Source organism: Takifugu rubripes, chromosome 14, assembly GCF_901000725.2.
Source record: "Takifugu rubripes chromosome 14, fTakRub1.2, whole genome shotgun sequence".
In the NCBI taxonomy this organism is placed as follows: Eukaryota; Metazoa; Chordata; class Actinopteri; order Tetraodontiformes; family Tetraodontidae; genus Takifugu; species Takifugu rubripes.
Genome location: NC_042298.1, coordinates 7,141,129 through 7,152,866, shown reverse-complemented (window position 1 = coordinate 7,152,866; position 11,738 = coordinate 7,141,129). Strand labels below are relative to the sequence as shown.

The following is an 11,738-nucleotide window of genomic DNA, read 5'->3' as shown; positions in this document are numbered from 1 at the left end:
GTTGGGTTATCGACCATCCGTAAAGACAGTCGGGCCCGGCCCGGGCCAGGATCTGAGGGTATTGATCTGTCAGGAAAGCAGAGCGGCGGGCTGCTGCATTCAGGTACTTGTGTGGGATAGGTCATCAAGGTCATATGAGCTTGGCCGGGCTGCAACTGTGACAGTCTGTATATTTGATAGGCAAAAGAAGATTTATTGATTTTTCATTGGGGAGTGAGGATTCAGATTCTACTAAGTGCACAGCCAAAGGCCATCCAAAGCGGATCTGGTTTTCTAAGATGAGGAAATGGGCATTGGATTTCAAATGGAGAGAATTTTATTTTCCTACTAAAAGGGGGCTTGGAGGAAGGCCCGCATGCTGAGAGGAGGAAAAGCCGACATTATATCCCTGGCAAATTCATTATACTATGGCTCCTTTCAAGAACTCTGCTATTTTATTCATTTCTTAACAGTTAAGAGCAGTTTTCAAAACTCAATTCCCATCCTAAACTGCAGGCCCTTTCATTCAAATATGCAATAGAAATGGTTGAATGTTGATGTGAGACTATGAAAATATCTTTTTAGAACCCAGACGGTGATCATTTTTGACACCGCATTTGGAAATTCTGCCTTGCAAGCTTTAGCCACAAGCTAGTCAACACCAGCTTTTAAGAGCATATAAGAAACATCCCAGGTGTATTTTGACCTGTGTACTTTTACTTTAATAACTATTTAAAAGGTACAGATGACTGTGTCAGAGTCTTATATACAAATACATACTGATAATTGCCCAGATTACATTTATTAAGCATTTAGTTTTAACAGCTAGAGTGGTACGTAAGTATCCATATGGATGGCTTTGTAATGACCACGTGTCTGTCTAAATTCGTTTTTTAAAGAGTTCTCTTGGTGGCTGTAGCAAAACTTTTCCCCTTTGAATTAATGTTGGAGGACACTCCACGTCCCAGGAGAGACTCTTCTTCATCTGTTACCACGCAGGATGTTTTTTGGGTTTCAGCAGCACTCACAGAACACGGCAATGCTGCAGAAGCACGTTCATTACAAATAGAGCTCTGGGTGGGGCTCAAGATGTAGCTTCTTGTTGTCTTGCTGTGTTTCCTTAGTGTAAAAGGCTCTTGTGGATTGATGCTGACTGGTGACTCTTTGTATTTGCAGTGTCAGTGTATCACTATAAAGCAGCACATTTTTCAGAGTCTCTAAATCTTATATAATTTCACAGCTGCTTAACTAGTTGGCCTGTTTGTCTGACTTAATGTTGCTGACATTATCAATACACCATCATGCTTTTAAAGCAGATGTGCACAAATTCTGCAAGTTTTTTACTTGCTGTGCAGATTTCTTTCAACTTTTTATTTATAATTGAAGGTGGAATCGGGGTAAGAAAGGTAATAGTGTCCAACACCTGCATGATGCCTTAAACATTTATTGTGAGTGTGTTTTTGCTTAAATTGTGTGAAGAATTTATTTTGAATAAAGAGTGATATGATTGCTGCCAAATTAGCACAGTGGCCTTACATTGCCATGGAGATAAAAAGGGCCATTATAAACATCCAATTCTAAGCAATTTATTTAAGTTTGTCAGGTTTTTTTCACACTTACAATCGAGTTTTATTTAAATATCTATAATCATTGTATACTCAACCTACACAACATCACCTATCCATGACATAATGACAACAACGGACAAATTTCACAATGGCAAACAGATGTACAGGCAGTGATTCCTTGTTGCAGTTCATCTCCTTTTTAACCACCACACAAACCAGTGAACTGTAAGTTTCTTTGTTACTGTATAATAACGCTTATGGTGACATGACATGCAGTGCTGTTATCGATGCCTACTATACGTGTCGTCAATGGAGTTCAGTGATAAACCATTCCGATCTCACCGTGTTTCCTTTTTAAAAAACAGCTATGGAGGGCAGTTGCACGCACGGTATGCGACGCTGATGGACTGGAATGAGGTTGCCCCTGAGGTTTCTCCGTAGCTTCGATTAGCGATATAGCGTAGATGACTTTAGTGTTTCTCCAACAGAAGTGACCTGATTTACACATGTGCTTATCACAACACAATCACATGTGCGTACGATAAATCAAGGACTCACGCTGCCTTGTATGTGCTCAGATAGTGGTGTTGACTGGAAACGTGGCCACACTTTGTGTCTTAGAGAGTGTCCTCTATTGCCTTTAATGTGAATACACTTCAGTGCCTTCCCGGCGTCTGCTTCAGAGGTGATACTTCCTCAGCAGCTCTGACTGCCACATGTTCTTTCTCTCTGGGAAGCGATCAGGAATCCTTATCCGGCGGAAGTCTTGGATGCATTTCTCCAGCTCCTGCTCTGGAGTCATCTTCTCCTTATTTGCTTTCCTTTTGGCGGCCTCTCGATCACGGACGCCGAAGGTCCTCACACGTAGCATGTCAGTCTTGCGCCGCATGTCAGCCTGCTGTAGCATGTGAACTGGTACTTTGGGCATGGGACGATCCAGCGTCTGAGCGTTGGGCCGTCGGATAACTGGGCCACAAATCACGGTTCCCTGGGGGGAACCGGCCTCTGATTGGGTCTCTGAACAGGAAGTTGAGAGCTCGTTGAAGGAGGTGCCGCTCTCGCCCTCGTGCTCGCTTTTATGGCTCTTGCAGCAGCAATCGCAGTGGGAGGACTGCCACCTCGAGGGACCGCCTACGAGAGAGAAGAACACAGACCATAGATTTTACATCACGCAGTAGATTTTGCTTTTTTTTTCAGCAGGCGTTCAGTGTCCCAGGTGTCACCGTGGTGACAGATTCAAGTTATAATCCAAAGAAACAGCTATGCAGATCCAGCAAAGAGTTGCAAATGCTGACACAGTAGTCAAACAAATATCAATAAAGCACGTCAGGGGTGTGTGTGTGTGTGTGTGTGTGTAGATGTGTGTGTGTCTGCACAGACGTTCAAGTCATTAGCTCTGTCATCTAATTGTTAAAAGGGCTGCTGTGCTGCACCTATTACCTCCTCAGATAAGGAGAACCTTGGGGATCCGTGGACCTCGTGGATCTCCTTTTTTTTCTAGGTTTTGGGTTGTTGTTTTTTAATTTTGAAACACTCCATAATGAAATGCAGCAGAGCTGGGGTTTATACATTTACAGAGACAAAAAAAAGCTGGGTAAGGTAATTTCGCTGAAAGTTTGTTTCAGACGGGGAAGAGAATTAGAGCTACAGGCTGTGCAGGGTCCTGACCTCCTGTCAGGAAGTTTGAGAGAAGTGCAGCAGGTTCTACCAGAATTGGATCTGAGGGGTCTGGGTTTGCATTCACTTCCTCACACACACCTACATTAATATTCAGGGAATGTGAAATTCTTCCGTGCAAAGCCTTATGTTTTTTTTAAAGTGTTCCGGTAAAAACAGAAAACAATCTGCCTTCTATTTCCAAAAACCAACCCAGCTATATCCTTATTTGTATGCAGCTGTAATCCACAAAGTAAACTAAAGCCCCACCATACATAGCCTCTGAAGACCTCCACATAGCTTTTTTCTACTATGATGACACAGTGTGTATCAGTAATATATCAAAGGGAACCATAATTTGTCCATTACCTCCTTCAAGTGCATGTAATGATTTATACGGAGCAGAGTTCGAGGAGGATTTTAACCTCTCTGCGCACACAGTAATGATGACCTTATCTCTCGTGATGATGATTGCGTTCAGCTGATAGTGAGAGAGAGCCTCTAACAGCTTTTTAATGGCTAATCCGTGAGTAAAAAGGGCCAATCAGTGCACCAATTCCCCCCCCTAGAAAATGAATCAAGCTGAAACCAGCAGGATGAGCCTCACCAGGCAAATGGATGGAGGCGCAGGAGTATCAAGTGAAGGGAGGATGAGCATTGTCTTCTAAATGGATGGATTCTGTCGTCCGGAGGGGAAACCCATTTGGGGAACTGGCCAACACCCAGTAAAATTTCAGGCTATGGAAGCAGATGAATTGTATTCACAGCAGTGGAATATAAGGAGAATCTGTGACTTGTTTTTTTGCTCTGATTTGTTTAAATGGGTCATGAACATGAAAGGGACTCGAGCTTTCCTTAATGTGATCCGTGTGAACAGCAACACTGATATAAACCTCAGAATGAGCCGAGAATAGAAACAACAGAGCCACCAGGAAACACACATGCAGGAAGATAGGGATCGTGTGATTGGCAGGTCTATGACACACTTCGCTGTCTTTTCAAGGAAGCCAATGACTACGATGTGCTCGGTCTAAGAGGTCATAATCCTGGCGCATTAAGGGACCAGGTCCACTTTTCAGAGCAAGAGTCAGTCCTGGCACTTCTCATTAATAACACAGAGAGAAGGAGGTGAGTTCTGTGCAGAGGCATGTCACACTGGCTCTCCTTGCTGTCTCTGATGAAGGCGAGGGTGTTCAGGAATTCATCTTCTTGTATAATAGTTCCAATGTAGATCCAAAAAATACACATAATAGAGAGTAAATAGGCAGCATTCTGATGAACTTCATTCAGTCAGAAGCTTAAATTCGTACAAGCCAGTGACCAGAGACACATTCTTTCTCTCCTAGATCCTCTTACACAACTGCTTGTTAAATACTGCCGCTGCCTCGAGTTTACATGCTTGTTAGCTCACAAATAAGGCCGATGTGTCCTTGCAGCCTCAGAAAGAGCTTGTCTTGCAAAGGCAGTGACCGTCCTCACAGGGTGAGGAAAATCCATTTCACTCACACTATTTGCCACAAAAGTATCACTTCAGCAGTTCAGGTCCAGTAAGTGAGGGTTGCTGTTGCCCCCTTGCAGGGTCTAAAATTGGCTTAAATGTCTGCATGTAATTCAATTTTCCCATATTAATTAGCACCAGATTATTTTAGTGCACCCCTCTGATGGGAAAAAGAGAAGTGTAATCGGGGCTACACCACAGAGTCTTGATAAGCTCTAAATCAAAGGGTTCCATTACTGCATTGACCCTAATGATCTACTCTCCACACGGAGGGTTGACAGCTCAACCGGCTGATCGTTAATGACACGTCATTGCTGTCCCGTCTCAGACTCAGCATCTCCTGACAGCACCGGAGGCGAATGGAACGTATGAAATGACTACATCACCCTCTCCCTCTGGGCCTGTCCCCTCACCCACCATCCCAACACTTCCGTGAATGAGCACCGACGGGGCAAGATGAGGCGGGCGTCAATACTGAGGTGGTGACCTGAGGAATTTCCAGGCTACTGTTGTCACCTGAATGGCATCTCAAGGGGCTGTACAAAGAAATTCTAACAGCATCCTCTCCTATATTCTGTTACCGGGGTGATAGTTGTAATGGTAAGAGTGTTTAAGTATCAGGAATTAATTGTAATCTCTCTTTACAACACTGTATATATATATACACACACACACACACACACACACACACACACACACACACACACACACACACACACATATATATACATACACATATATATATACATATACATGCACACATACATAAATATCTAGATAGAACACAGCAGACTTAAAATCAGATACATTGAATATTGACCATTGTTGGACAGACAGTTATGTGTTCCTCTATGTACAGCATTCATGACACAGCTCTTAAAAACCTCTAAGCCTTGAAAATGTAAACTCCTCCCTAACAGCAACACATAAACAGGTCAGAAGGGGAAAGAAATCTCTTTTAAAGCAACATTCTAGTCTGATTTTACTCTCCCAGCTTGTTTAAATTGCTCCTTTTTACATCATTCACCTTGATGCTCGATGAAAGTTTTGAAACAGATCTCCTTGATGGTGCGTTGAAGGGCACTCTCAACATGTCTGATGTGTGAATCAGCAGTCTGCTGCAGCTGCAACGCAGAGATTTCACACTGTGTAACAGTGCTTGTGTGATCCAGCCCATTTCACATATAAAGGCATTGATAGTAGAAAGATTTACGGTGTCTTTTGCATCTGCAGCTTGTCGGCTAAAACAGATTCACTCTAACTTTGAGTCAGATTGTCTAAACCAACTAACAGAGTGAGCACACTTCTAACTATCTATCTAACTATCTAACTATCCGGGGGCAACATCCATTTCTTGGAAGCATCACCCATCCATCCAGATTCTACGCGGCCTCTCTGGCTCAGGAATGGACAGATTTCTGCCTCCCTTACAGCCAGCCAGTTGATTAGTTTCCTGTCTCTCCCTGCTCGTGTGCAGCCATTGTTCAGGCACCATTATGTCCGCGCATCATCACGTTCAAGGAGCAAATGAGGAGCTCACAGTAATCCAGCAGCAGAACAGCAGGAAAGTGTAATCACTCCCCATCAGTCCATCACTCCAGCCGCCTCTGCAAGGACCTTAGATGGATACAGATGACACGTGGCTCAGCTATCACCCGTTCTATGGCGTGATGATGGCTTTCTCTGCTACTGGGAACAGTAATCCCAGTATAGGCTATTCTGTGTCTTTGTATTCTGAGCGAGCCTCCTGTGATTTAGACGTCTGGAATGACTTTATTTTTATATATATATATATATATATATATATATATATATATATATATATATTCACCTACCAATTAAAAAGAGTGTTTCCTATTTTAGCATTTATTTTTAGATTTCCCTTTAATGCCAGTTAAAGCGAGTCTCTGAATTGTGTTTCTATCCTGGATGAGTCCAGATAAGGAATATTTTAGGAATGCGGATTGCCTTTTTTTAATAGCCAAGATTCTCCTCTCTCCCCGGAGATAATTAGAGTCACAAAGTAGGTCTGGCAATGTGAAAAGCACCATAAGATGTTCCAGATAAAAGAAGAGGAATTTTTGAATTTTGAGTCAACACAAATCAAAACAAAAACTCAACAGTTCAGGGTGGATGCAGACAGACGGAAAACTGCCCTTCCAAGTCAACAGAACCAAGTGGGAAGTGCACCTCACTGAGAAATGACGAGTCTGCCCAAAGTTTGTGTTGTTAACTGTGCAGCAATAATTTTGTCAGCCACACTGTGACCTCCATCCTTTTTCACTCAGAATCTTGCTGCCCCTTGCATTTCATTTTCACGAACTGTTTAATCGTGCATATAATGCCATGCATATCCTCAAATATAGACTTATCTCGTCATTCCATTTTTTCGGGGTCGTAATCAGAATTTTGACTCCTAAAGTTTTATCTTTGGGTTCTGGTTTTATCTATTATTTTGGTTCCTTATCTTGTAATAACCATCTGGATTAGACTGTGGGCACATTTTATCATTCATACTTGTAAGCCAATCTTTTAATTCACAATGACGTTCTGACTGTTTTGCCGCTTCCATGCCAGAGGTTATCAGGAAAGATAAAACCGTCCTTTGATCCCAGTCTCAGCACTAAAAGCAAAAAAGATACTTTTCCGTTGGCCCAGTTGTGTATGAAAAGGGCAAACAAGTCATATGGAGTGGAAAGCGTATTAATCATCATGTTAAAACCTCCTCTTGGTCATGATAAATGCTCCGACACAGGGGCCTCCTGAGGAGAGCGCCCTTGCCATGAGAGGGTCATTTGTTTCGGGCGGAAGTTAAGCCCTGCTCTGGATCCTACTGCACATACAGTATATAAAGATTTATGTACAGCCTCTGGTTTTATCCAGACTCCCAGGAAAACATAGTTAAAGAAATGCTGAGAGTCAGTGAAGCCTGTAGGGGCGTTTAAGTGACAGGCTGGCAGAAAGGCTCTCAGTTTGTTTGCTGTGCAGGGCTGCTGTTTCGCAGGCTGGAATTGGAGGGTGGAGGAGAAAAACAGGGCTGTAAATGCTTTGCTGGGGATGAAAAGGGCAGAATAAAAACCAAAAAGCACATCTGTCTGCGAGCCTAAAGGTGCTCGTATCACCGTGCACTCTTACCGGCTCTAGGCTGGCACTGTCCCACATTTAGAGGAAGGTTAGAGTTTGGAATCAAGCGCTGCTATTTCGCTGCTGTCTGTGTCTGATGCATCCATTGATCATCCTGATTGGGCTTCTGTCTCCTAATACTTGTCTGTTTGCACATGTCTCCTCTCCCTTTTATTTTAATAAGTCAGACTCTGCAGCTTCTCTCCACGCAGCTACCAACTCCCTCCTCTTCTCTCTTTAGTACCCAGTGAACTTTCTTCAGTCGTTCTTGCTTTAATCTATTTTTGCTCTGCTTTCTGCCTCACTTCTTTCTCCCCATGGCCAGGTCTCATACAACTTTTACTCCCTCGTCCCTCCCTGCTCGGCTGCTCTCTTCTCCATCTGCTCGTCTTTCTCAGCTCTACTTTTCGGCTCGCCTCCTTGATTCACTTATCTGTCTGCTCTTATTAGGCTGCAAGTTCTTTTCCACGCTTTACTTTTTGGGGGCTGGTCCCCTTCCTCTTCATCCACCTCCTCCTCCATGGATTAGCAGTTGCGCATCCATCAGCACAGTAACTCATGTACTTTATTCAACGCGCAGTGACTTTGAGGTTCAGTGAATGAGTTTGATAATATATTTCTGCTGCAATAAACTGCACTTGTAAATGCTCAAATGCGGAACAATGATATAGAATGAAACACGCATCAATAGACATCACGTTAAACTATGTGGGTGCCACCATTTCCTGCCAGGGTCTGCAGCAGTGTCCAGGAAGCAAAACTGTCCCGCTGGCTTCCTGTTTTATATGACCAACACGAGCACAGCTCAACAGTTTTTATAGTATCAAATAACTCAAATCGCACTGATTTATGAAACTGTCACTTGAAGATAGAATAGAAACTTTACCTTTGATGATAATATATCTTTTTTGGAAACTAAATTCATGCAGAAATGGTTTCTGGATCATTTGTCATCTATTCAAGACCTTTTGTTCCTTCAGATTTTATGAAAACAGACATTATGAAAATATTAAATGTACATTTATATTTCTGCCCTTTTGCGCCTTAAATTTGAAGACATTTTTCATTGCAGTGGACCTGCAATCATACCAATATGTTACTAGTAGATCAATACAGAATGCATTTAGCCTTTATATAATATTAAACATCATTATGCTCTTTGGTACAACCTACTTTTGAAGCACTTGTACTTTCTTCCCAGCAGTTTTAAACATTTGACGCCATGGTTGAAAGGCTCAGGGAATCATCTCTGGCTGACTGGTTCTCATTAACAGCACAATTTGTAAATCATCAACAAAACCATATGTCACGTCTTCACCAGCCCACCTTCAACCATGACCCACCAAATGAGTTCTCTTCACCAGCTCCAATGGGAGCCAAAAAGATGCTCCTTGATACTGACCATATGCTCCGGCCCCTCCTTCACTGGCTAGTGCAACATTTGATGGGAGGGAAGGAAATTATTTCAGAGAATGCAGCAGCACTAATGGTAAATGCTGCTGCCAAGTTGACCTATATTATTCATGAAGCATCACAATCTGAGCAGCAACACATGTTCGCTCATGACGCATGTGGACTTGAAGTACAGCAGCACTGTGACTCAACTCCCCTGAGGGGTGACGGGAACGTTTCCTCTCATCTCGGACCCAAAACGGTTTCCAAGCAGGTCACCGGGTGTATCATGCCTCCTGGTGGCGTGGGGGCAACATAGATCATATACTACGGATTCGTAGTGTCACATAGAACAATTCAGTTAAAACGGAAAAGAAAAGAAACACATGGTGACGTTATTGGTTCACTCACGGTAGAAGATGTATTGCGCGTAATTGGACCAGACCCTGTCATCCGCGTAGTGACCAATCGGGGACGCAGCCAGGGACGAGTTGCAGGCCACGATGTAAAAGCCGCTCTCTGACAGCATGTCAAACGCTCTCTCCAGCTGTCTGAACTTGAGGTAAAACCTGCATGTGTATCGGTCCGGTGGTCGGTCCGAATCCCTGTTCTCATTCAGGGCGTCTCCGAAAACTTCTTTGGCGAGGCCAATCCTGCTGCTGATGAAGATCCTTGGCAACTTTTTGGCTTTGGCGTCGCTTTGACCCTCTCTCCCCCCGCCGGCGCACACGCCTTTGAAGGCGACAGTGATGTAGCCGTACCTCCTGTCCAAAGAGTAAGACGAGTAGAACCTCTCGCTGCCCTGCCCGTCGTCAAAATCGCAGCTATATAAATCGTCTGGGAGCTGTTTCGAATCGTCTGACGATAGAAGTTTGACCAAATCTGGCAACTGAAAGTATTCAGCCTCTCTTTTCAACCTTCCTTTCTCAGGGAAGTGGTCGGGGAGAACGACTTGCTGGTCCCTAAGGTAATCCAAAACGTACCGGAACAGAAACCCATCTCTGTCGATAAAGTAACGTCCTCTAAAGTCCCGGGGTAAGTCGTTGGAGGACCCTTTGTTGTTGGAGAACAGCTTCCCGAGTAGCGAATTTGGAAAGCCTGTCAGCGTGCCATAACGCGTGTAATATACCTGTCCACCAACATTGAGTTCAACGACATCCGACTGCACCGAGTTCTGCTCCTTGGTCACTTCCGTCTTGCAGTTTTCGTTCAGTGCCATTCTTCAAATCTTGAATATCGTTTGGAAATGCAAATATCCCAGGCGATCAGAAGGAGGGATGCCACTGCATGGTGGAAACGCGCTCACACCCAACGCGCAGACCTGATTTGAGCAGTCAGCCGTCGCATCCAGTGTCTCATGGCACACGGTGCAAAGGTATGCGCCTACGAGAGATCATTCAACTCCAAGTGGAAGTGTGCCTGGCTGCGATGCATCTCTTTTTCCCCCCGACAAAATCAATTATCGCGACAGCGTCGTATTACACATATCCATTGCTGTGGGTCATCGCCATGACTTTAGAGAAACGTTATCCCGAGCTGAGATTGCACCGACAGCGGGAAAAAAAAGTTTAAGACAAAAATCGTAGTAAAGTTTTCTTAAAGATTCACCGCCGCGAGTCTGATTCACCACCTCAACAGTCCACGTTGAACTGAACTGAGCGCGCATACCATCACTCTCTTACTCAAGCATCACTGCAGAAAACTGAGATCTTGCTCAAATCCTGCTCAGAGGATGTCCACTAGAGGATGGCGGACGCTGGACTCCTGCGCGCACCGATCTCTCTCAAAAAAAAAAAAAACTGCTGCGTGAGGTTCACGTTTGTTCCGACAGAAGATTTAAGATAACGTTGCTGGTTGCTCTGCGCTTTGCAAGAGAGAGGGGGGAAATAACGTCCCGCGAAACAGTGCCTTACATCATCTTAAAGGAAAATGACATTTGCAGACGACGGTGCAGAAAGATGTGGGTGCGTGTGCGCAGTTTGTCCTGCTTCAGCCCGTCGCGGAGACGGCTGGGTTGTAATGCAGTTCCACCACGCAACGTTACAGTTTTTAATCCCTTCTCCAGAGTCATCACTGGGGCTTTTGCATTTAAATTTAAAGCTTTTAGCTGACGAGCGGGGGTTAGAACTCATGCAGAGTCTGTTCGGAGACTCGTCTGCAGCGACAACCTGAACAGAAATGGTCATCCGGGGTGCACTGGTTCAATATTTATTCGGATACATTTGCCAATAAAGCTTTAAACATAAGGTGAAATAACCCCAACTTAATCAGAACGACAGTTGCACTCCCCTGTGGGCAACACTATCAGCTGTTTCGCCCGGAATTGGGCGGCTGGATCTGGAACTTGATCCCCTGCGTATCGATTTGACCGATTCCCAGTTCAGCACCAAGGACAGAGCTCGCCCAAGTCACGTGACCTCGGGACAAGGCTCATAAACGGACGGGGTCAAGACAAAACAAATCAATGCACCTATGAATAAGTACGACTTCTCCATCTGAATGAACATACAGCAGGAATTCCT

General features: G+C 44.2%; 1 protein-coding gene across 1 annotated transcript; it reads right to left on the bottom strand.

Moving 5' to 3' along the window:
* Positions 1–1,591: 1,591 nt before the first annotated feature.
* On the bottom strand, positions 1,592–11,221 carry LOC101063226 (BTB/POZ domain-containing protein KCTD16-like). The gene is made up of 2 exons (XM_003970408.2): positions 9,628–11,221; positions 1,592–2,678 (listed from the first exon to the last, which is right to left on the bottom strand). The coding sequence occupies exons 1-2, from the start codon at positions 10,433–10,435 to the stop codon at positions 2,227–2,229; spliced, it is 1,260 nt and encodes a 419-aa protein (XP_003970457.1). The 5' UTR covers positions 10,436–11,221; the 3' UTR covers positions 1,592–2,226.
* Between the last annotated feature and the right edge of the window lie 517 nt (positions 11,222–11,738).

What these genes read in the sequence shown, in the direction of transcription:
- LOC101063226 (XM_003970408.2), bottom strand. Translation starts at nt 10,435, where the DNA reads ATGGCACTGAACGAAAACTGCAAGACGGAAGTGACCAAGGAGCAGAAC. An exon ending in CGCGCAATACATCTTCTACC is followed by an intron (nt 2,679 to 9,627) that starts GTGAGTGAACCA and finishes TCTCTCTCGTAG; the next exon opens with GCGGTCCCTCGAGGTGGCAG.